This window comes from Scomber japonicus, chromosome 3 (assembly GCF_027409825.1).
Source record: "Scomber japonicus isolate fScoJap1 chromosome 3, fScoJap1.pri, whole genome shotgun sequence".
NCBI lineage: Eukaryota > Metazoa > Chordata > Actinopteri > Scombriformes > Scombridae > Scomber > Scomber japonicus.
In genome coordinates, this window is record NC_070580.1 from 29,586,574 (window position 1) to 29,612,027 (window position 25,454).

General features: G+C 40.4%; 1 protein-coding gene across 1 annotated transcript in view; it reads right to left on the reverse strand.

Annotated features, from left to right (window-relative positions):
* Positions 1 to 2,955: 2,955 nt before the first annotated feature.
* The window catches only part of chd5 (chromodomain helicase DNA binding protein 5), a 34,402-nt gene continuing 11,903 nt past the window's right edge, over positions 2,956 to 25,454 (reverse strand). The window contains exons 3-40 of the mRNA XM_053315122.1: positions 24,944 to 25,162; positions 24,272 to 24,390; positions 23,455 to 23,696; positions 23,243 to 23,355; positions 22,986 to 23,112; positions 22,526 to 22,692; positions 21,408 to 21,626; positions 20,820 to 21,026; positions 20,065 to 20,276; positions 19,201 to 19,332; positions 18,872 to 18,980; positions 18,514 to 18,705; positions 18,155 to 18,355; positions 17,756 to 17,893; positions 17,463 to 17,584; positions 17,101 to 17,274; positions 16,540 to 16,681; positions 15,965 to 16,096; positions 15,607 to 15,724; positions 15,386 to 15,510; positions 14,945 to 15,194; positions 14,556 to 14,728; positions 13,800 to 13,974; positions 12,435 to 12,521; positions 12,156 to 12,244; positions 11,515 to 11,648; positions 10,725 to 10,869; positions 10,323 to 10,482; positions 10,120 to 10,199; positions 9,786 to 9,981; positions 9,612 to 9,701; positions 9,283 to 9,426; positions 7,742 to 7,850; positions 7,400 to 7,532; positions 7,007 to 7,202; positions 5,915 to 6,078; positions 4,044 to 4,170; positions 2,956 to 3,157 (exon numbers count right to left, since the gene is read on the reverse strand). Of these exons, the coding sequence (XP_053171097.1) occupies positions 3,030 to 3,157; positions 4,044 to 4,170; positions 5,915 to 6,078; positions 7,007 to 7,202; positions 7,400 to 7,532; positions 7,742 to 7,850; positions 9,283 to 9,426; positions 9,612 to 9,701; positions 9,786 to 9,981; positions 10,120 to 10,199; positions 10,323 to 10,482; positions 10,725 to 10,869; positions 11,515 to 11,648; positions 12,156 to 12,244; positions 12,435 to 12,521; positions 13,800 to 13,974; positions 14,556 to 14,728; positions 14,945 to 15,194; positions 15,386 to 15,510; positions 15,607 to 15,724; positions 15,965 to 16,096; positions 16,540 to 16,681; positions 17,101 to 17,274; positions 17,463 to 17,584; positions 17,756 to 17,893; positions 18,155 to 18,355; positions 18,514 to 18,705; positions 18,872 to 18,980; positions 19,201 to 19,332; positions 20,065 to 20,276; positions 20,820 to 21,026; positions 21,408 to 21,626; positions 22,526 to 22,692; positions 22,986 to 23,112; positions 23,243 to 23,355; positions 23,455 to 23,696; positions 24,272 to 24,390; positions 24,944 to 25,162 (5,790 nt within the window). The 3' untranslated portion in view covers positions 2,956 to 3,029. The remainder of the gene's footprint in view (positions 3,158 to 4,043; positions 4,171 to 5,914; positions 6,079 to 7,006; positions 7,203 to 7,399; positions 7,533 to 7,741; positions 7,851 to 9,282; positions 9,427 to 9,611; positions 9,702 to 9,785; positions 9,982 to 10,119; positions 10,200 to 10,322; positions 10,483 to 10,724; positions 10,870 to 11,514; positions 11,649 to 12,155; positions 12,245 to 12,434; positions 12,522 to 13,799; positions 13,975 to 14,555; positions 14,729 to 14,944; positions 15,195 to 15,385; positions 15,511 to 15,606; positions 15,725 to 15,964; positions 16,097 to 16,539; positions 16,682 to 17,100; positions 17,275 to 17,462; positions 17,585 to 17,755; positions 17,894 to 18,154; positions 18,356 to 18,513; positions 18,706 to 18,871; positions 18,981 to 19,200; positions 19,333 to 20,064; positions 20,277 to 20,819; positions 21,027 to 21,407; positions 21,627 to 22,525; positions 22,693 to 22,985; positions 23,113 to 23,242; positions 23,356 to 23,454; positions 23,697 to 24,271; positions 24,391 to 24,943; positions 25,163 to 25,454) is intronic.

Sequence of the window (25,454 nt, forward strand, 5' to 3'; positions counted from 1 at the left end):
GTGCAGCAGTGGAGAACACTTCACCATAAACACAAGGTAACCTGTGTGGTAAACTCAAGAAAGTCAAGTCAGCGTCTTAATTAAATCTGGAGTAGTCCTCATTTTCAGCTTAATTATTCATGCACACTCATCTTGATTCCTCTGCAGAATGACTACCTGCAGAAGAAGAAGAAGAAGAAAAAAAATCACAATGTCACTGTTGTCCAGAAGATTTATTAAAACACATTGAACAAATACACAGAATACAAATAAAAAGATGACAATTCACTTTTTCATTCAATTGCTATACAGCACAAATATCAGAACCATACACTGCTTGGAGCTCATTGTCTGTAAATGCTAGATACACTACCTCCTCCCCAAAGTGAACCGTCATATAAAACGCTTCACATGCTGTGCATTCACTGCAACAAAGGTGCCTTTTATCAGGGTCTTTTGGTAGCTTTTGAAGCCATGTTAATAAGCATGTACATACATTGTTAACATATTTATAATATTAGACTGAAGCCTTTTTTTTCTAACAGACATTACATTCATACTGACTTCAGTTTGATTGCATTTCATTGGAGTATCGTGTTTTTGACGTCATCTCATGGTCATCACTCCAGAGGGAAAAAGACAGGATTTTGATTGATGAGCACATACGGTGCACACTGCAGTTCTATGGCAACACCATCCAGCAGACATTCATCTTTTTTTTTCAGTTTGATACATAAATCTATATGAGATGGACTTATTTCTGAAAAATCTTTCAAGTATTTACATGTTTCTGAGGTTCTATCTGTCAAGCAACCTAATAAATGTCATAGTCAAGTAATTGTTGGCAGGAACAAAAACACAACGAACAAAACAGCACTGATAAACACTAACAAAGAATAGCGCAGAAATTGATATGATGCTGTTCAAGGTTCATCTCATGGTGGTTTAGAAATGAGTCCCGTTATGTTTTGAAACTGAATTTCGCTTCTGTGGTTGAAGCATGTCTGAGAAACAACAGGCGAAGAGGTTGCAGTGACACAATCTAGGTAAGGTGAAAGGGGGTCAGAAGAGAGCACCTCAGGACAATCATTTGAATTGGCAAAAAGAGAGTAAGAAAATACGCTCACCAACTCTGTACAACACTCCCTCTTCACTTTAGATCAGACCAATTGTCATCCCAACAATTTCATATAAGTGCTGTGGCAATGGCAATAATAATACAAACACGGTAATGCCACTGGTCTTTGGAAAAGAAAAAAAAAAGACAAATATGTCAATAATAATTTGCACTTTGAGTCCAAACATTCGAGCATTGCCTTCATAGAACAGGAAATATAATAAGTTTGAATTTATAAAAGATTGTTTCACAGAGTGGACAGTCACTTTAGCACACAATAGTAGCTGATGGAATGAATAAGGTATGTAGCTATACCATGCTAATGTGTCTTCACTCTGGGTAAACAATATTAAATAGTAAAAACTCTTGGAAGAACTAAAATGTAACTGAAGAAGCTAGAAGAGGAGACATAATCAAAGATGTGCAACATTGGTCCTTAAAAGCTGATATACAGAGAATATTCCTTCAAATGTCGGTTTAGACTGTGACATTACCAATTACAGTCTTTACCTCTGTGGAGAGAATACACTGCATCAAAGAACAAATCATACTGGATCATCTCCAGGTTGGGCCTTGAAGCCCCTTGAATGGCACCAAATGACCAAATACATCTACTTTTACTTTAACATAAAGATAAGCAAACAAAAGCTAAGTTTGCAACAAATACTAGACTTGAGGTGACGTTGTGCTGTAAGCACATATGTTCTTATTCAGTTCTAACAATGAAAGGGAACTGGGAAAGTCCCTGGGATGTAAGAGGAAAAAAAGCCCTCCCAAACTCTCCACTCAGGACTCTGTTCTCAGTTAGGCTTGAACATTGAGGCCCTGTGTGTGGATGTCGACGACATGAGTTCCTGTTTATAGCGCAGCTCTACAGCCACTACTAACATTCAAATATAGAAAGAATCACAAATATTGTACCATACACAGAAATACTCAGTCTTCTCTGAAATGCAATAAAAATCATTTTTGCCACTCCCAAAGTTTCTTCTGCGATCTTCATGTACGATACCAAGCCAGGTTTCTGATTTCACTCATGTATGTATACATATTTTCACTATGATTAAACCTATGTGAGGTAAAATAAACAGCAGTCTCTGAGTATATACAGTACAAGAAGCCAACCCTTGCAGCCGGTTAGTGGTACTGCAGTTATGTGTATCTGCAGCTGTAGCAGAGATTACTTTCTCCAAAGTACCAGCGGGTGGCAGTCTTTAGAGGATTCAGACAGACTGTGTCCAGCTACTGCATACATGATAATAGTTTTTGATGCTTTCAAATAAATATTTTATCCACTGGTTACTACATGAATGACAAAACACATTTTCATTTAAAGTAACAATATTGGCCCTCAGAAAAACAATCTCCAATCAAACTATGACTGAAGACATCCTTAAATCCTCTTCACAGGGAACAAGCTCCAGTCGGGCACAGTCACAGTGTACAGCGAATAGGCAGATGGATAAAAGCAACAGGGTACACGCAGAATGAAAAAAGTCGAGGCTGGCACGAACAAAACACACATTCCAAGATTAGAATGAGCCCCAATCAAGAGCATCAGAAACTCAGTACTGCCAAAGTTTCGCCTTGTAGTGCAGGGCTGGAAAAAAAATCCTCTTTCAGAAAAGCTGCTCCATTTTTCCTCTTAGTCTTCAGCTCTCTAGCACAGGTTAACAAAAGCAAATATCTACTGAAATACTTCTATGGGATCCTTGAAAGATAAAAGTGCAATTGTTAAGATAGATACATCTGCATTAATCAAAAAGTTAATCGCTTTGCCCGTAGACAGAGAGCTTGATTTTGTAGATTTGAAGTCAGGAAGGAGCAGGAGAAAGAGGGGGGGAGGGGTGTGGCAGAAGAGATGGGCAGCTATCATCTGTGCAGTTTCCATCCCTGGGAGTCGCTGACCTCAGGTCAGTGTAACAGAGCTGGTCTAGTCTTCAATGCAGATGACATCACTAGGTTTGGCTGACTTGAGATCAGGCGTGGCCACATCTCTCAAGGAGTCAAGTGACTTCTTGTCCAAATGGCTTGTAGGGGGTGGGGGGCCATTAGATGACACTAAAGAGGAAAGAGATGTAGTACTTATGTGGTTAATTTTAACAAAAGAGAGTGGGAACTAGAGCAAGGTCAGTAAATCCAGCCTTTCATTGCTATTCAGCTCACTCTTTACTTCATTCACCAGGATACCTGATACAACTGCTAAACATTGTCTTTATACATTATCCAGCACTTCACAGCATCAATCCAAAATCTTCTGCAGTAAGTATTAATAACTTTAATGGAGTCACTAGATCCACTGTATAAAGTGACTATTGCTGATTATAGAAATATGAGTATGCATTTCATGGAATTATCCTCTAATACTAAACATGTCTAAACTTTAGGTGATCAGAACCTTGAGGGTTGCTAATGAAGCGACTTCAGAGTTTAGGTGATAAAATAGTTATTGGGGCACTCTCCTGATTTTACACATCAAGGTCAGTTTAGGTTATAGTTGTATAATGTCTTCTGTAGCTCTGAGGGGAGACTTCCAAAGTCTGAAAAGATAATAAAAATATGGACATACATAATAACAGGACATCATGAGGGTTATTTGGGATTAGAGGCTACACATGTATATCAGAAAGACTGCATTACAAACTGAGTTCATGGAGTTGAAAAACATTGGCATTTAACAGGCAAGGAGGCTCTTATGAATGATTCAATTGAGTTGCATTATGGGAAAACTTGAGCCGGGTTAAAAATGACCCACTACTATCCATACTATGAAGGGTCAGAATATCAGCAGTATATAAGGGTTAATCTTCCTGAATGGCATCATCACCTCTAACTGCTGACAGCTGAACTTCAGACAATTACAGTCATATTAAAAACCTTTTGTTATCATATGTTTTCCATGTATATGATCTAATGTAAATGTTAAACAGACAAAGTTGATCCTTACCACTAACATATGGTCCCAGAGGCATCTGGCTGTAGTTGACCATCGGCTGTCCACCTGGCCCTCTGAATCCTCCACCAAAGCTGCTGCTGTACATCTGGGAGCAGCCAAACCCGCCCTGGCTAAAAGGCTGAAGAACACAAATCAATTATTATTCCTTTCTATATTAATGAAAGAGAGATGGATGCTAACAGCAGTGTTGCTTTCATAGAACATTAACAAAAGCAAGATTGCCAACTGTCTCCCTGGTTACAAGATGTTGGCAGAGCAACCAAAAAAGCACAGTCAGACCTCGTGATCAATCGCACTGCTTGGCTGTCACGATGTGTTGTATAACTGAGAATAAAACACACATTCAATTCTGATGAACAGGTGCAGCAGAGATGAAAGAAATGATTAATACAGTCTGTTAAATCCTTTGAGACTAAAATGTGGAGCTAAGTGGTAAAAGTAAACAGCTTAAGGGTTATTTCTTTTTTTTCGTCTTTTACACCTGGGGAAACTCTTCCATGGGGGATAGTGATTTTAAGTCTCCACAGGCTTTTGAAGGAATAATGTGGTTGTTGAGTCGTGACTAGCCAATAGAGTACTTCAAAGTGTTGAGGCCATTTATTGGCTTTTGCTTTTTTCTTCTTCAATTTCCTGAGCCTTCTAGCATATTTTAGTGAGCTTTGTTTCCTCCCTATTATGACTCACCAGCCTTCATTGCCTAGTAACAGCCAGCGGAGTCCAAACCATTAAGGAAGGAGTCAAGTTACTCTTAGTGAGACACCAGTTCAAAAACAAAAATCTCCATCTTAAATGTGTTCAAAAACAAATGAGTCCTGATAATAATAATAATAATAATAATAATAATAATAATAATAATAATAATGATAATAATGATGATGATGATGATGATGATGATGATGATGATGATCAAAGTATCAAAGAAGCTCAAAGTGCTTCAGAACTAAATAAATGACATACACCCAGTGCTTCACATCAAAAAAGACATAAAAACATTTGAATGCATCCTTCATTGGTGGTAATTTAAAAATTAATGGGTTATTTTAGACCCTTTTTAAATTTGATCTTAGCACCCCCAAAAATAAATAAATTACTATTGTATTCTTTTCTTCTAAAAAAAGATTTTCTATGACTTTAATTATTTTGCGGTTAGAAACCGAACAAATATTTATGCTACAGGTTCAAATGGTTTTATTTTAACAGGTTTAATGTAGTTTGGATAGTTCTGTCATTATTATATAGTCTTTCCCTCAGGGTTCATTAACTATCTTAGAGTCCTCTCTGTAGAAATCTGTGATTGTTTATTCTGAACCATTATTATTATTATTATTATTATTATTATACACTATAGATCGCTACGTATTAGTATTTCTTGTTGTAATTTATGTTATCCAGTGAAATGAGTAATTTAGCAGAGGGTTTGAAGACTTGCAGGTCATTGTATGTCAAACTCTCATGAGGATCTGAGCCCCCCTACAGGTCTGGTCCTAGAATCGCCCCTGCTCAGAAGGTATTTCGCCATGTGTGCACAATCTATAAAAAGCGTAACAGAACCTCCCTTTTCCCAACAGATACAGACTCGCCACCAGACTTGATTAACCGAAATAAGCCTCTTTCAGCTTACCCCAGATCATCTTCCCATGGGTTTAACCTCACTTATCTGTGTTGGGTGCAACCTGAAGCTGCCCCGAAACGAAACCACCATTAGTGGCACTGTAGTGGCACCTACCAACCATTGCCCTCAAGCACTTGTGTAACATAAGATCATTTTATTTTTTCACAAAGAGAAGCATGTCTTGTGTGTGACTTGAGGGTTTTCTAACGCCATCTGATCTGACTTCCATGAGCACCTCGTCTCCCCTCACCTGTTGCGGTGGAGGTTCGCTGCCTCGGCTGGTGAGGCGACTGAGAATGCTCCTCTCAGACATCTGCAGGCGGGCCGACACCGGCGGGATCCTGGACAGCATGTTGGGCAGTCGTGTCACATCTGCTTTCATGTCACTCAGAAGTTCCTCCAGCTGGTTCAGCACTGTGAAGGTAGAAAAACAGACAGAGAGGGATTTGACTTGCCATTTAAAGCCCACATGGATACTGAAGTATCAATTAGTGAGGCAGATATCAGTGAAACAAAAAGCAGGGCAAGTGCATGAAAAAGTTTTGAAAAATCCTATTAAAAATTGAATGTAACCACAAATCGTTAACAAAAAAAAAAAAAAAAAAAAGCTCATTAATTGTGTGATCCAGGGCCTGAAATTAACAACTGCCAAGAACTAAATGCCATGAATTTTGTCACGGGAAGATAAATCAATAAGGGTCACAGGCAACAACATTCTGAAACGCTAATATTTCTCAGTTGAATATTTCATTGGTCTTGGCCTCCTCCCAAACTTTCATCCTACTAATCACTGTAAGCATGTTTTGATTGTGAGTCAAATTAGCGCAAAATGAAGCTGCTGTGTCAAACAGGATCTTTACTGCCTGCCTGTTACATGCTCTACAAATATCAGTGATGTGTATACATTTCCATCTGCTTTCTACTCAATTCGCTTCCTGGATGGATGGACCAGTCTGTTTCCAATTAAAATAATTCAGTATTTTAAGGGTAACAAAGAGTCACTTCACTAGAACACATATTTTGTAGTACTATATTGATTTTTAACTGGCTGAAAAACTTATTCTAGTGGCACACAATGTGAAAAGGGAAATGATGAATTATTCAATAAAATAAATTACAATAAACCCCATCTGACTATAATTATATGTCTCTCAGTTCACTAATGAAATAAAAAAAACACAATACAGATTATCTGTGGGCTGACAAATGTCTTAAGTATAATTTATAATAGTAATTTTGCCCTTTTGAGGAGGGTTATTTCTCTTGTGTACCATCCTTTGGCAGGTGAGACAGATATTCTGACAATTACAGCTGTGGCTATTTTTAAAACTGGATGGCAGACCTTTGTGCAGCACGGCATTGGCAGGCTTGTTCCCTGCCAGAGACTCTTTGGACAGGTGCTGGTGGGACTCCGCCAGACATTCCACCTCAGCGAAGCGTGTGTTGAGAGCCATGGCTGGGTGACTGGGGTCCTGGGTCATATTCAGGTAAGCCGCCCGCCTAAGCTGCTCCTCAATCACCAGAGCTTGCTCCAACAACTGCAGAGACAGAGAGACAGAGAGACAGAGAGAGTAAGTAACCAGGACGGAAAGGAAAGCAACAGAATGAAACACAGATATGACGGGAAGAGAAAAGTACAATTTGTTTCAGGTCATTCAGATATAACAAATCCGTTAATCCTTGAATTATTTCAACCTTCAGTAGTTACTTTTAATTATAAAAACTTCACAATTGCCTTAAACCGACGAGCCAGGAACTTGTTCTTCATCTCTAGGTAGTTGCCCTTATGCATCTCCGTCTTGAAGGGCTCGTTCAGAATAGCGTAACGTGGGTCATTCTGAATATCCTGCCAGCGAGCATAGCCGTGTCTGAGTTAGAGTCCAGGTCAAGGATAACAAGTGAGTGCACAGAACTTCATGAAATTCTTCACAAGAAACAAACAGAAAAAAACCATGAAGATAGGTTTGTGGAACATTTTGTAAATATCAGTCCTTGGACTGCAGCTGCCCGCGGTCATAAGTGATTCAGTACTTTGCCAGATGCTGAGCTACTCGCTCCTAAATCTGGGAAAGGATACGTTACGATGCCAGCCAACAGCCAGTAGTCATGGCGACGATGCCAGATGTCATGCATCTTTCCAGAAGACAGCGCCGCTCGCTCTTCAGTTTGCCAAAGGGTGTGCAACTCTGACGGAGTAATAAAGACAGACGGTTTTTACAAAAATACAAAATAATATTTAAGATGTCTCTGGCGGGGAAAGATAAACAAAAGTACATTACCAAGCTATTTCATTAGCACCTGAAATAGAACATTTAGTGAGTTGCATAATCATAAAGTTGGGATGTGTGTATTTATTTATTTGTTTGTTTTTTTGTTTATTCATCCAGCCAGCCGGTCTCATTGAGATACAGGATCCTTCTTTGAAGGAGATCTTGTTGAAACAGCAGCATAAGCAGACTTTTGCAGCCACTATAGGTTCTCCTACACACTTGGAAGGGGGGTGGGCACACTAAATTGGAAACAATCTGCAATCTCACCATTAAATGCCACACAATCCTACACACTGGTCCTTTAAATGAGCTGTTAGCACTTCTTTAAAGTTATAGGTCATAACTTAATCTCATCAGTTATCCCTGCCATTACCTTTGAGCGGCTGCCCCTTCTGTAAGAAACAAAATATGTTTATTTTGTGCATTTGGGCTCAGTGTGAGAGTCTCTACTCTGTTATGCTTGTTTCTCTCCAATGTTCTCTGTATTTCACTAGGGGCAGTGCTTAGCAACCATGATTTATACAGCTGTAACTAGGTGCTTTATGACTATAAACACATGCAAATGTTTGTACAAATATTAAACTGAGAGAGGGGCATAATATTACCTCTAAAAGAATCAGATTAGTAGATCTAGTGCTATAGTTGCCTGTATGGTAAAAGGCTGGAGACATATATTAAAGAAAGAGAGTAACTAGCCATACACAGCATGCAGATGTAAGTGAGTTCTGCAATGTTCTCCATTTATTCACATGAATTTGGACATTTGACAGAGACGAGAAATCAGAGACAAAAAAAATCACTTGCTGACTTTATCACTAACAATGTGATTCTGTTCAAAAGAGTTACATTTAAACGCAGGGTTTCCAGCTGCAAGATGAAATTATACCAATTCTTTCCCCATCAAATCATCACATGTGCTGTCGTACTGTCCTGGCAGCTCTTTCATTATTCACTGTCCATTCATAGTCTCTAGATAGCATCATAACAGTCTTGTCTCTTCAATAATTAAAACTGAACTGCATGATATTACAGACCAATTATATAGACATTTTTCATGACATTTTATAGAAATAACTCTTTTGGTCTAAAAATGTGTTCTGCTGACAAACACAATACACATTTTGTAGCCCTCTAATGTTTATTAATTGACTCTTAAGTGACATAATGTGGTTCATAATGAGGTTGTCTATGAAAACTTTAAAAGTTTCCTGCCTTTGGAGTATAGATTGCATATTTTAGATACCACTCAACCTCTATTGATATACCATTAAGTGCTCTATTGATGCCCCATAAACACACTCACTATGTTGCTGCAAGTGAAAGGATTTTTTTGTAGCTTTGTTCTTACCTGTAAAACCGCCATCAGCGATATTAAACATGAACTTGGCTTTAAATCCATTTCTGTCCTCCCTCCTGCTCTCATCCATCTCATCCAGCGTGTCTTTATCTCCGTTTAATCGCCCCTCTAATGCATCTTCATTTTTCACATCATCTGCAACAGCTGAATCAACAATAGTAACATGAAGGAAATATCTTTGAAGACACTTGGCTAAATTGGGGTTAAAATTTAATATGTAATAAAGGACCACCACTAAAGATTTGTATTTGCTTTACCTTAAAAAGCACAATTATTGTACTATTCATATAGTTTCATTCAAGGATTCACAGCTTGTGTACCTGGCTTATTTTCCTTGTCCTCTGCTTTTGCCAGAGGAAAATCAGTATCTCCTTTTTCTGAAGATTTCTCTGTTTCTTTGCAGAGCTCCACTGAGAACAATAAAGATCAAATTAAACAAAGTACAGCACTGCAAAAAAAGTTATATTTTTCAACATGAGTCATTCACCACTCACCTTTTGGCGAGGTCTGACTGGCTGATAGTTCTGACTGTCTCAAAGTGGCTTCTTTTGAGTTGACAGATGGCTCGTTTTTTTTGGAGGGCGACTCGGTTCTGTCCCTCTCATCTCCTGTTTTCTCCTCTGAGCTGGCCTTGCTCTCTTCACTGTCAGCTGCTTTCTCAGATACAGATGCCGCCTCTGCGCTGGAAGTCTGCCGAGGGAAACAGGAGGAGGAAGAGGAAATTTGGTAGAGGGTAAAGAGACAAGATAAAAGGTGTCTACAAGAAGATGGACAAGACAATAAAGAAGAAGAGAATAAAAGTGATGGAATAGAATTAAAAGGACTTACTTCCTGCTCTGACAGTTTCTTGCTATCTTGCTCCGAGGTCTCCTTGTCCTCAGTGGTGAACAAGAGAGACTCGGTCTTCTCTACAATCCAGAACACAAAAACAACAAGTCAGACTTTTTCAAAAAACTTTTTATCTGAGCATGAACTTTTCTTTGCACTTGTAGGAAATTATATCCTGATATATGCAGACACTTTGTTCTGACCTGGAGGAATGGGGGTGCCGGGCTGCGTAGCAATGGGACTGGCTGGCACAGGGGTGTTGGGATCAGAAGATACACTTTCAGTCAGTTTCTTTAGCTCCATGCCGATGGGAATCAGATCCGGAGAACTCAGCTTTCCATTTACATGCTCGAATTCTTGCACCTACAAAGAAGAGATTAAGTTAAATTATAATATAATTAAAAAGTCTTTAGAGGCCAACAAAACCCACAGCATCTAAAAACCGGTTTGTAGAATGTCTAGAATGATAAAAAGAAGAGCATTTTCCCTTCTCGTCTGCATTTGCCTCCGTTAGACAGTGTGACCTACTTTGACTAATCTCACAGCGTTCCCGCAGAACATTTGGTATTCTGTGTTGAAGATGTCTTTGCTTGAATAACCTGTACCTTTTTCCTGACAAGGGACATGACTCCGATTCGGGTGAGAACATGCTGACGAGATAGTCCCTCACGTGGGACTCCATCAGCAAAGGTCTCTGCTCCATCTGCCCCCGGCTCGCATAGATGTCTCATGAACAGAGACACGTAGGCCCTGTTGGAAAAAAACAACAACAAAAAAACAATAATACATATGACAAGGGATTCCTATTACTATTTAAAACTGCTGTAAAAAAGTATTTATGTCATAAAATTGACTGAAAATTTAATTTTCCAGAATTTAATTTAATTTAATTTAATAAATAAAACATGGAGGATAAAATTAATTAAAAAGGAACATATGTAGAATATCTTTCTAAAATCCTGTCTATGGCAGTTGTAGAGGTAGTAGAAGCAGCACCAGTTATTGTAATATTAGCACTAATATTAATCATAGGAGCAATAGCTGTAGTAATTGCAGTGGCAGTACTGTCATAGTGGCAGTAACTGAGTACAGGTACTTTACTTGAAATGTTAAGAAATCACAAACCCAAATCTAAATTCTGAATATTTATGCAACGTTCTGAAGTTTGGGTAACCCTGAAATTGGCAAGGCCAACCACTGCAAAGTTGATATGAGCACTAGACAGTTTTGCCCTTGGCGAACCAATGACATGTGAGGAGCAAGTAAAATAGCCCAGAGCTACCGCTTCACTGAATGGTGGCCAACGTTTGACTGCAAATGGACTGTGTGAAAACAGAGTTAATTATAGTATCAAATACCACAACTTGGTATATCAGTGTTAAAGGGCGTCATTACCTGAATTCACGCTCACTCTTCCCTCTCAGGTCCCTCACCAGCCAATGGGAGTTGAAAGCATCCTGTGGAGGCATGCCCCAACGCATGATGGCATTGAGGAAGGCTTTCCTCTGGCGAGCATTGAAGCCCAGGACCTTGTAATGAGAGGAAGCAGCTTGAGACAGAAAACTGTGTATACATATTTGAAATAGAAATGTACTCTTTAGTCAAAAAGTCAGAATTGAGCAGAAGAAAATCACAAACTGAGCAGCTTGTACAGGTTGATAAACACACATTCTGGTAAAACAGATTTGCATGTCTTGGGAAGATTATTCTTATTCATAAATACATAAAAACAGTGTAATATAGTATAGTACATTCAGCTTTTGGTCATTTTTAACGACAATTCTATTTCTGTCCTTGCTTACCTCATCCCACAGAGTAGTTAGGACAGCCAAATAATCAGCTGTTTGCTGACACTTTGATCTTAAAGATACACTCCCTGAGTCTGTTATTGGCCTAAATGGTCAAAACCATCCCATCAACAGTATCTCACACTGTTAAAAAAGCTACAAACTGCTTCAAACAGTGTATATACCTCCACGTTAACATGCATGTGAATATCCTGTAAAGTAGACTGCAAAATCTGCTGTCATTCATACCTCAATACTGCCCCCAACACGTGCCAGCAAGGGAGGCAGCGGTTTGTCTTTCTCACTCTTCAGCTGCCGGCGAGACTGTCTGCGCCCACCTACATAAACGAAACAATACTCATATTGGTAGGATCTCTCTTCAGTGTCTCCCCCATGTGAAAAATGACGTATGACCTCAATAATTTCCATAGAATCTTTTGTCTGGTGTAGTGCTATCCCTAAATGTTGTGTTGTTTGAGTAGCTCAGTAGTTATATAAAGATGATAATGATGTATTTTTGCTTTCTACCTTCAGGCCTCTCCTCGAAATCTTCGTCCTCGTCCTCGGACCCCACAGAGTACTCCGACTGATTGTCTGAAAGATCATCCTGCCACTCTGAGCCACACATCAAAGAGAAACAGTACATTGCATTCGCTTCCATTGGTGGCCACCTGAGGGCGCCATGGCACTGCAGATTACTACAGACCACTACAGCTGGGCATGCACACTCAACTACTTCTGTCCTCTGGAAGTGAGGTGAGAGTTGACTACTCTGGCAGACAATCACTTTAAACTTAGAGGGTACTCTAAGCCGTGATGGGTTTTGAAATCTTTACACTCTAACATTCAACTACTGTTGAACCGTGGCCATCAGAACCTTGAGGCCACTCTTAAAAGTACAACTACATGATGTATAACTGCAATAGACACAGAAATTGTATTATGCACTATTAAAAGGAAGTGCTTTAAAAATGCAACTGAGAAGACTTTATAAATGCATGAGATCCAAGAACAGCATAACACACTCTGTAGCTGATTGAATGCAGGTCAAAATCTCCTGCTGAGACTTACAACCTAAGAGGATTTAATAAACATGGTGATTAATTTCTGTGGTGTTCTGGCCTGAACTGATACATCCAAATTATTCAGATAATGTCACCTTGTTAAATCACTAATGAAGCCAAGCAGGCAGCAGCTGGAGTAGTACTGTTCTGTTATTGGATCATCAGCTAGATAGTCAATTGAAATGCGTTTGGTTAAGAGCTATTAACTTGCACTAAAGCCAGCAGAGAGAGAAAGAGTGTTACGCCAATCTATATAATGTTATATTATCCAAAGCTTCAATACAAATGTCTCAGTTTAAAAGCCCAGGATCAAGCTGCTGAAAATATTACGCAGGTATACTTTCATGCTCAGCTCAGAGAAATATCCTAAATAGAACAAATGAAGTGTTAATCCTTAAGATGATCTGTTCAGTGGTAATTGGGCAAACAGCTCCCAGAATGCCATTCAAAACACTCAGTAATGACTGTTGGAGGCGGTAATACGCCGTGCAGCAACTAAACTGCTGGAAAATCATTTGAAAAAGACAAGAGACTAATCCGTATAATGAATGTCAAATCGGGGCACATTGAGCGTTTCCTTTTGAAGATAACAGAGCAGAAGAAAAACCATAGCCTCTTCTTACTTTTAAAAAATACTACTAACTTTTTTGAAACCTGTTTACAAGTCAGTGGTCAGCCAGGAAGCCCTTTTCTATATTCTGTGTATGTATTGTGTATTTCTGCTCATATTTAATTATGGCCTTGATTGCTGAACCCTGGCACCAACTTTTAAAATTAGCGGTGGCATTTATAGATGTGGTGCCCATGGTGTGCCTCTGTGTTTGCTGACCTTGGTCCTCCTGGGTCGTATCGTTGTAGTTGACTTGCTTTCGGATGCGTTTGCCCTTGCCCAGGTTGCGGGCCAGATCCTCCTGCTGCTGCTCGTAGTGATGGCGGAGGAGTTTTTCCCAGTAGTCTGGGTCCACGTTCTCCTCCTGCTTGATTATCTCCCGCTCCACCTCCTCCTGCACATAGACACACACACAGGCAAAAATGAATAAAGGTACTATGTAAACTTCTGTAATCTCTGGAGCAACTGCAAACATTTCTGAACAGGAACAATTGATCTAAATGCTAACATCCTTGGGTATGTGAAAGGCGCTATACAAATCACACCTATTATTATCACTATCATTATTATTAAAATACAGCCTAATACAGATACAGAAGATACAAAATATATAATTTTTTCCTTTTCTTGTACTACATGCTGTTATATTTTGTTGATTCTTCTACAAAGAAACAGTTCCCCTTCAGTATATAAGCATAAAACATCTCTGTTGCTCAACGATTATCCTTTAATTAATGGATTAACAACCTTTAACAATGTAATGACCCTCTACAGTCAATAATAATGTGTACCACGTCACCCCTGTGTGTCCTCATGCATCAGCCAAAAACAATACAGGGCCTGCTCATCAAAACATTACTCTTTAGCACCACCAGTTGGCAAGTCCATCACAGGGTATCTTTATAGTGATGCTGGTTTGAAGTTGTGTGTCTGATACTCAAACTCTCAGACAGAGGAGCTTGAGTATATTCTCACCTCTCCGTCCTCTTCTTTCACCACATACTGAGCCACCTTGAAGGAGCTCAGGTACTCGTTCATGTTCTGAATCTCAGTGTCTTCAGTGGCATCCTGGCTTCGGTCTAACAGCTTTGAGATGGCATCGTCGTCATAGTGAATCACATTGCCCTCCTCACCATCTTTGTTGTCACCTGTTGATGAGAAGCACAACACAAAAGGCCCTTCAATCAAGAAACTGCCATTGTGATCAGAAAGTCATTTTTGAGAAAAGCAGGGTTTCTCCAAGGTCTCATTTGTTTATAATGTCATCAAATAATAATGATCTTTAACAATGCTATAACAGTTTATATATGTCAAGGGTTGTAAGCAGACCAGCATCTATACTGTACCCTGGTGTGCAGACATACCCCCCAGGGTTCGTGCTGCTTCCATCTCATCCTTGAACAGCTCCTCTGTGCCAAACTTGAGGATGTCATCCAGTTCTTGTTTGGACATGGAGCCAGTTTTGGAGCCCAGGCCGGGCCGTACCACCAGGTGGGTCAGCATCATCTTCCTCTTCGCAACCTGAGTGATTCGCTCCTCCACTGAGCCCCGCGTCACAAATCGATAGATCATCACCTTCCTGTTTTGGCCAATGCGGTGGGCTCTGCTAAAAGCCTGGGAGAATCAAATGATGGACCGAGAAAAGAGATAGTTATAGGGGACGGCAAAGAAGTGAAAAGCTGAACGTAACAACATAAGAAGATTATTAAAGCATTCTCAAAAGCCATATAATACAAAGATCTGTTGGTAAAAAGCTATGACAAAAGCATGCGTGTCCATCAGAGATTAGGTGAGATATTCCGTACTTGGATGTCATTGTGGGGATTCCAGTCAGAGTCGTAGATGATTACAGTGTCTGCACTGGCCAGGTTGATGCCAAGACCTCCAGCACGTGTGGAAAGCAAGAAGCAGAACTGCTGAGCGCCCGGTGCTGTGACAGAAAGCAGAGAATCGGTTTGTGTGTCAAAGCATGTGAAAGAGTGTCCACAAAATCACACCCAGATAGATTGTAGATTAGCAAACTCACCATTGAAACGGTCAATGGCCTCCTGCCTTAGGCCTCCAGTAATCCCTCCATCAATACGCTCATATTTATAACCCTCGTACTCAAGAAAATCCTCCAGCAGATCCAGCATCTTTGTCATCTGTAAAAAATAAAATGGTATTAAAAGATTAAGCAACTAATCAGAGTAGAGATTATTAAAATTAATAAAACTGCATCTCCACTCAGAATTATGTTTGATAAGATATATAAAATATCAGTCTGCCACAAATAATTGACATTGCTAGTGGAACAGCTAAGATATGGATGGTTGGATTTTCAGGATTTTCTGGCCACCGATCGATGAAAACTTTCCCAGACATAACATTTATTCAACTGTTACCTGAGAGAAAATAAGAACCCTGTGTCCTTCATCTTTGAGTTTCTTCAGCATTTTCTGAAGCAGAGTCAGTTTTCCTGAGGACTTCACCAGTAGGTTGCCGTCATAAGAACCGTTGGGCAATACAGGAGCCTCCTGCAAATACAAAAATCAATTCCAGACATCAAATAGAGAAGTACCTGCATACTAATAATAAAAACAATAGAAATATCTTGCTTTTATTTTACTGTTATTATAAAGGGCAATTTAGGACACATATTTCCAAAACAGCAGAGGTGGCAAAAGTACTCACATTCCATACTTAAGTAGAAGTACAGATACTTTCTCCGACATTATAAAGTCGCAAATTTGCTAGTTTTATTCTGCCAAGCAGTCACATAGTACAAATATTTCTTTACTTCCCACTTCTGCAAACCAGCAGACAAGAGTTACAACTTTCTGATTAGAGGTCGGTAGAAAAACGACCATAGCATCTCTGCACAGGCATTCCTCTCATGCAACATTCAATTTCATGAGCCAAAATTTGACTCTCAGTATTGATCACCAATATGCATCTACAAGTAGAGTTGCTGTCTTACCACAGCAGCCACAGGGAACAGGTAGGGATGGTTGCAGCACTTCTTCAGGTCCATCATAATGTTGAGCAGGGATACTTGGTTCCCTCCTCCCTTTGAGTTCAGAGCCTCAAAATTTCGCGTCAAGATGAACTTGTAATATTTTCTAAGGGTCAGAGGACACAGATGGGACTGAATCATGAAAAGTAAAAAAAAAAACGAAGTGCAAAATCACATCACATTTTCATATTCATTAAATTCCACTTTTTAAAAAATAAATCATCCCTCAGGCAAAAAACATGATCCAGGAGAGTGGAAAAACAACCTATTTTAGCATAAATTAAAAATTCATTGTTTATGCACCATATCACATTTTAAATCACAAGACTACTAACATTCACACTGTGCAATCGTAAACAGATTTAAAATATTATTTTCCATAATGACAGTAACACCTGCTGTCACATCTACTGATATCAGCTTGTTTGTCCCATTTTCTTGTCTCTCTAGTATGGCCACCTGTACAACTTTTAATGTCTACTGCAGTTATTTTCCCATTAATATTTATTTTATCCCAGGTCATACTTCTGCATTGGGCTGAGTTCCACTCTGACAATCAGCTCTGTCTTTGCAGGCATGTTCTTGAAGACGTCAGCTTTCAGCCTCCTGAGCATGTGAGGCCCGAGCAGGTCGTGGAGCTTCTTGATCTGGTCTTCTTTAGATATGTCGGCAAACTCCTCCAGAAAGCCTTCCAGGTTACTGCACAGATTACAGATCACACATAAACAATGAAATAATAATTAAGGGATTATCTAATTGCCAAGCTATGCATCCATCCATTCATCTGTCTAATAAAGGATCAATCTATCTATCTGATGAAGCAACTAACAGCTACAGGCAAGATCGAGGGGGATTGAAAAGATAGATACAAGAGATGGGAAACTTACTTGAAACGCTCTGGGGTGAGGAAGTTAAGCAGGTGGAACAGCTCCTCCAGGTTGTTCTGAAGAGGAGTCCCAGTCAGCAGCAGCTTGTAGTAGATCTTATACCCGTTGAGAATTCTGAAAAACTGGACAGACACATTTTATGAGATGTGACACATGTAAAACATCTTAGTGGATAAACATTTCCTACTCCTATCTCTGTGTTTTCCTGTTATTTTCCTGTTATTTTCTGTTTCTGATAACTTCCATACTGTTTCTGGAACAGGCAGCTACCAGTGCCAGAAATGCTGTTTTACCTTTGATTGGTTGTTTTTCAGTCTGTGGGCCTCATCTACCACCAGACAGGCCCAGGTGATGGAGCCCAGAATGGCTTGATCTATTGTGATCAGCTCATAGGATGTCAGCAGCACATGGAACTTGATAGGAGTGTCTTTCTGCAAGGGGAAGAGGGAAGAACTTGAACAAAACATATCTAATGTTGACCAATTTGGTGTAAAAATCATGTGTGTGGTGGAAGGAAAATGATTTATTACTCTCTCTACTGCATTGTGCACTAAGATCTACTAATTCTTTATGCTCAGTTAAAAATAGGAACTCTACACCTGAAAATTCAGATGTTAATGTCAAGGATGTAAACCGCCCCAACCCCAAACATCTGAAAACATCCGGATGCGGTGTGTGTGAACATGAAGTACCTTCATGCGGAACACTTTTCTTCCTGATTTTACTGCGCTGTCTTCAAAGGTAAACTCGTTCTCCCTGATGATTGCCCTGCTGTCTTTGTCACCGGTGTACGTCACCACATAAAAATCTGGAGCCCACATCTCAAATTCCCTCTCCCAGTTGATGATAGTTGAGAGGGGTGCGCTCACCAAGAAGGGCCCCTTAGAGTGACCCTAAGGGACAGAGAGAAGAGGTACATAATTTGGTGAATGACTTAAGTCTATAGTACCTTTTGTACTATTAAAATGTGTATGCTTTTTATACCACACTGTGATATTTAGTATGCTATGTCATATAGACATAATAAAAGAGGGCATTCTTCCATCCTCACCTCCTTATAAAGGGAGTAGAGAAACACTATTGTCTGCACCGTCTTCCCTAGACCCATCTCATCAGCCAGGATGGTATCTGTGCCCTGAGCCCAGGAGAACCTCAACCAGTTCAGGCCCTCCAGCTGGTATGGGTGCAGTGTTCCTCCAGTGGCATTAATATACCACGGCTGATGCTCAAACTTGATTGTTGGCTGGTGAAAAGAGAACACAGAAGTACTATTTGAGTAGAGTAAAGGTACAGTATTGTTTATCAGGCTAAATCACAATATAATTCTCACTCAATAAAAAAAAAAGTAAAAAAAGAAAAGCTGTTTCTCCTGTGATTTGACCAAAGTGCATCTAAATACCCCAACTCACATCTATGATTGGAGCATCAGGAGGGACCTCCCTCTTTTGATGGTCATCTTTGAGTCTCTTTCCTTTCCTCACCACCAGGGGGCGTTGGTCCTCCCCTAGAATTTGCTCCCTGGCAATATAATCAAATAATTGCAGCAACACATTTGCATGATGTGCTCAATAACTAAAAAAAAACAGGGGCATCACAGATTGAGGGCAGGGCAGAAACGAAACAACAGCAGATGTGGGTATATTCCTTTGTTTATATCTGTGCGCCTGGGACTTATTGTGAGCTATGCAAATAGGCATGGAAAAATATTAAAATGATTCGTAAGATATTGTTAACCTACCTGTGGTCCCAGTAACAAGCTTTATGACCGTCATATTCCGGGACGTCAAAATCATCCACCTCCCAGGTGCACTGGTCATAGGGCAGGTCTCTCCACTTGATCAGGTAATGCACATCCCCATCTTTATCAAAACTACAGGCAAGGACAAACATAAACAAAAAATTCAAGGTCAGGGTTTTTAGATCAATAGGCTATAGATCAATTTAGATTAATTATGCTGATCAATAATAAAGCTCTGTATTAGGGGAATTAAGTTGTTTTTTAATTATCTGTTAACTGTAACAGCACTTAACACCATCACATTCAAAATCACATGAAAGCCATTTGCTGTTCTTACAGCTGGAGGCAGATGTGTTGAGGAATACTTTTAGATATATAATTTAACTCGAGAGCAAATCTACTACAGTCAAAACAAATTCAAATAAAACTCATGTCAGTACATCTCATCATGAGGTTACAGGCTCCACAATAGGACTGGAATGTCTGGAAAAATCTGCGAAGATAATACCGGGGTTCATTCGGATATGAAACAAATGCGCATTTTCTGTGGTTTTGAAAACCTATCATCTCTAGCATACTCTGAAATTTGCTGAAGAACATGTCTTCTGTCATCTATAAAATTATATTGCATATGACAGCAAGCAAACTGAATTCAGAGCTGCTTCTTCACTTCAAGGATTCTGGTCTCTGCCCTGCAACTTTCACTTGTTCACATCCAGCCGGGACCTCATTCTCTGTCACCGTCTCAAAATTACATTAAATGCCAATTAATAAAAAGTAATTTAAAAAGTAAAAGAAGAATCTTAAAAATGAAGCAGTGTAGGAACCTCAACATGGAGAATGTGTGTAACTGAGTGCAGCCACCTGTGGTTGAGTATCCTGTGCATAACCATCCACTCTGGTTTAATGCCGTAGCGGTAGAAGCGCTCCTCCATCACAGCGTACTGGGGGTCTTTGCTCTTTCTCTTCTCGTTGTTGAGCTCCTCCTCTCCTGAGCCGTAGTCATATGGCGGAGGTTCGTCCATGTCGTTCTTACGCTGGTAATTCCGATACATCACGGTGTGGTACAGCTCCAACTGCACAACCGCAGACAAAACCCAACAATAGATTGTGCTTAGTACCACTCAGCATCACCTCTGGCGAAGAATGCAATGTATAATCTATCCACGGGATTGAGACTAATTTGATTAGCTACTCAAAGTTCCAGAATGGATTTAATGAAAGGAAGACGGCCACAAAATAAATTAGGCAAGCTATCCTGTCTCTTGAGAAAGAAGGCGAGATGTCTGCGGGACCAAGTCTGAAAACAACAAATTGTTTTTTTTCATCACTAAATTAAATGACACTGAGATTTGAGTGCTTTGAATTCCCTACTAATTGTGATTGCAGTTTGGACGGTTTGACAAGTGAAACAATGAGAACTTACTTGTATACTTGTTTAATGACTGACAAGAAAACAGCTAACATTGTAAATTAAACAGCAAAAGATGGTTCATTAAAAACCTCGGTCTCTTGGCTCACTCTTTGTGTTCCACATCTTGCTGAGAGAACACTTGGTTCCTGTGGCCAGAGCGAGCAGAAATGTTAATTTGAGATTGGACCTACTTCTGGTGTCTCACCTGCAGCTCGCTGACCCAGGAGCAGTGCCAGTACGAAAGGCCGGCCCACTTAACAAAGAACTCCCTCTCCGGGTGACCCTTGAGTGGGGGTTTGGTCAGTGGGTCTGTTGGCTTGCCATCAGGGCCTACAGGCAGCTCAGCTGGCAGCGGCGGTTCTCCCCATGTCCAGTGGAGAATCTTTTGTACTTTTCCTTTTAGAGGAGGGCACTAAGAGAAAAAGGAGAGGTGTTGTGATATTATAATGCATGCAGTCATCTTTACATTATGCCACAGAAATGATGCAATATTGGTGAAAATACAGATATACTTCACAAATGTCAGTGAAAATGTTTGATAATATAGTAATTAACAGCGCCCCCTGAAGATTAACTGTTAAAGATTAGCTTACTCTGCTAATATAAGATATCAGATAAGATAAGATATCCCTTGATTAGTCCCACAAGGGGGAAATTAACATTATTAGAGCAGCAAGTGGACAGTAAAAATAGAAGGGCATCGATTAAAAAAGCAAAAAGAACCCTAAATAATAAGTACGAAATACAATAACAATAGTAAAAATTCAGGATTTGGACCCAAAAGTCAGCTCACCATGCAGCGTGGACACAACCACTCTCCGTTGGGTATCTCGGGCAGAGGTGGGTTGAGACAGTGGATGTGGTAGGATGATGGGCAGGTGTCACAGCACAGTAGCTCTCCTCCATCTTTACACACTCTGCAAAACTCCATGTGGTCATCTTCTTCCTCTCCTGGTGCCTCTTCCTCCTCCTCATCATCATCCTTTGCCTCCCACTGGATTCCCTCCTTCTCCTGAGAGACACAGTTACCATAACAATGGTCCAGTGTGCAGCAGAGCGTTAAATACTCCTAAATGAGGTTCACCCACCTTTGAGTTTGACCTAACGTTACCTTAAAGACACATTCATGACATCTGCTGATTGTTTTGATTTGTATGATGATTTGTGAAATGAATACAACTCTGAAGAACATACATGAGTGACTTTCTTGTATACATAATTATAGTTGTTTTCTCACAGCACAAACATAGTCAAACTCCACTAACAGCATTAACCACAGCTTTATGCAAACAATATCTTAGATCAGTGGTTTCCTGTGTGGATATAGGGAACCCCCACAGGGTCAAAAGATAAATCCAAAGGGTTGTGAGAAAAATAAATGTTTCTGCAGAAATCTCTGTGCTTTTTTCCCCCTGTGAAATACAGGATCGTTTTATCTCCTTTAAAGGCCTTTAAAATTTATTAAATTAAAGACTCCAAGATGAGTAAAATCACTCTTTGGCTCAACAGTTCATAACTGATAGACATACAGTATAATCTGTTATGTGAGGTTGTCAGAAGGTCTTACTCTTTACAGGTCGCTCTAAAATATCCCTGTGCACATGCTGTGTATTCAGTAGTATCACAAATCAAACCTGCACAGATTGGAAGAAACTGACATATATGGTGGAAGATATCTTGTGTAATGGAAGTCTAGAACCAAGGTGCATATTTACAAGCGCATTTATGAACTACAGGATCTAAAACATTTATGTTCTAACCCTGTGTTCATGCTAATACCAGTCAATGTCAACATATAGATTCTACCCATTCAGTTCACCAGCTGCACTGTCCCATGAGTCACCGCTTATGACATCCATAAAACTTACACTACCATAAATATACAGTATCTGATCAAATTAATCTACTCACACAGTGTGGACAGCTCCATTTGCCCTCAGGGGCCTTCTCCAACTCAGGGTCCAGGCAGACCAGGTGGTACGCTCTGGGACAAGTGTCACACAGGATGATCTCTCCACCCTGCTGGCAAACCTCACAGTAGTCCTGGTGGTCTGTCTCATAGCCGTCCCCATCCTCCTCTGGAGAAAGGAAAAGAAAGAGGCAAACAGGAAGTGGCAGTTTGCACATAAAAAAGGCACTTGAATGCAACCGCTTAGTAACCAATAGTATAGGTTAAACTACACATTACAAAGAGAGCGTGAGGGCAACATGCCTTCAGAAAAGATTAGCAAAATAAATAAAGCTTAAGAAAATCGTTTTTAATTCCGTTACTCATAATCAAACTAAACAGTGTGGTTCTGAGGGTTTTCAATGGGATTTTGGAGGGGGAAAAAGCACCACAGAGCATGGCGAGCGTATAGAGTAAACATACTTTTTCTTTTTTTCCGCCCACGTCGGGCCTTTTTCTTGGTGGCGGCCCCCGAGGTATCAGAAAGCACAGAGGCACTGTGGATGCTGATGTCATCAAAGTCTGACTCCTCCAGATAGTCCTCCTCACTCTGGAAAAGCATACATACAAACCAAAGAGCTGTAAGCTACACTAAAAACGATATTCAAAGTAAGCAACGTAAAGTATACAGTAGTAGAGTAACTAAGAGGATGAATGAGCTACAAAATAACCAGACATACCGAGGATGCTTTCTTCTTCTTCCCACTTTGGCCCGACTTTGATTTGGTCTTTTTCGGCTTCGCTTTCTTCTTCACCTCTTTTACACTCTTGCTTCTCTTTCTAACTCCTGGTCCTGAGACACACAGATTTAGGCCACAGTTGGGTTAACAGAGTGGTATTTTCGCTATTATTTCTAAAAATATGCGTTCCGTCACAGTTCACTGGGCCTTACCCTTTCCCTCTTTGGTTTTGGCTTTTTTGATTGGCCCCAGCTGAGAGCTCGGCTGGCTGCTGCTGACAGACGTTGGCTGTGCCACGGTAACCGTTTCCACAGCGGCGGCCACAGCGGCGGCCACAGCGGTTGCAGATGCGCCTTTGAACGGGTTGTTGGCACTGAATTCTCGCCACTTGGCCCCTAACACTGTCATCATCTTTGACATGGGAATCTTCGGGTTCTTCTTGGCAATAAGAGGCCTGAGTAAAATCAGGGGGAGAGGAGAGACAACAACAGCAGCTTTATTATTTCACACTTCATTCCCGTTGATGTAATTTCTACTTCCCTCAGCACTGGAGGGATCTGGGTCTTGATTTTCTGACACCCCGCTGCCCCTTAAGTTTTGTTCTCCCTGCTTTGCTGTGTGTATGTCATGTTTGTGATTTGTCAGCCAACAGCTTGAGGTTTGGCACATTGGCCTGTGAAAGACAGTGGGTCAGAGCACCGAGTCCCAGAGCCTCCCGGCTGTCACAGGCATCCAGTAAGCAGCTGACTACTCACAGGGGGCACTGCAGGAGCTCATGCTCCACTTTGTCGGAGCAGAGGCTTAGCCGAGCCAGACAGCCCCAGGTGAGACAGACTCTTTATACCAACATCCGAGCTTTCTAGCTCAAACAAAAAGAGCAGTGTTTGCTCGTCACACCACACTCTACTCTCACTGTGGAGTTTTTGTTGGAAGCCTCTCAGTGAAGGACTCTGACAATCCGCAAAAACAGAGACAGAACAAAGGAGTTTAACAGAAGTTGATAATCCAGACAAGAAATTAGATGCTTGCCTGAGGAACTGGCTGAAAGCCTTGTAGTTGGTGATGGTTTTATAGTCGTCTTCAGTGAAGCCATACTGAACGTCTTCGAGACCCCACTCTTGCATCAATTGGCTGGATGATTTAGGTTCCTAGGGAAATGCAGATGAGAGAGATCAACCTTCATATGTAAAACTATGAATGATGCTTCATGAATAAAATATTGATGTTAAATAAATTAGAACCCTGATGGTCAGACTAAATAATAAAGCAAATGCACAGTTTGCAATTGCTAGACCCTTGCAATACATTCCTACATAAAGGTTTCAAGGATTTAATACACAGTTTGACTACCACAGTGCTGAGAAGGCAGGTAAACACCATAGTTTAAGGTTTCAGTTGTATACTTCTGTTCATGGATGTTAGAGTCTTATGGGCAGGACAGTCATTGGAAAAAGGTAAGGTTAATAAAACTGCACTAAAACTGATTGTGGAATAAATTCATCATCATTTGCTGCCTTTACCCACTGAAACGCCTTCATTGCCTCAATCTGCAATGCAGAGTCCACCTTTATTTAAATCTACACTGAAGACTTTTCATCTGTTTAGATAGGCTTTGTATTCATTTTGTTTCTTTTGTCACTTGCTGTGTTCCTGGAAAATGAACTTGAGTTATGTGAAAAGCGCTTCAAATCACAGACTCACTTTCAAGTTCCCATCATCATCGTCGTCATCGTCATCTTCTTCGTCTCTCTTCTTCTTCCGGGGTTTTTTCTCTTTCTTTTCCTTCGGTTTCTTCTTCTTCTTTTTGGTGGGGCCATACATGCTACTCTCACTCTCAGAGCCTATTTCTGGACGTTCCCGCTCTTCTTCCACCTCTGACGTCTCCTCCAGGTCGCTGTCGACTCTTGCCTGGATTCCTCCCTGAGGCGTGTGCATAGGAACACAGAAACAACATGTACATGTACAAATAAATGCCCACTGTTGGTACTTTGGTATTGGCAGTAGCAGGGCATGAGCATGGTTTAGGTTCATGCAGTATTCCCTGATCTTTCTCAGTCTGGAGCAGATAAATACTGCATGTGCATGACTTACATTTTTCGCAAACTCCAACTATTTTTTTGTTGAATGAAATCTTCACCTAAGCAGTCTGTCTTTGATGTAGTCGAGAGCTGCGGCCAAACTGCTATTTTTATAAATGTAAACAGGCAGAATC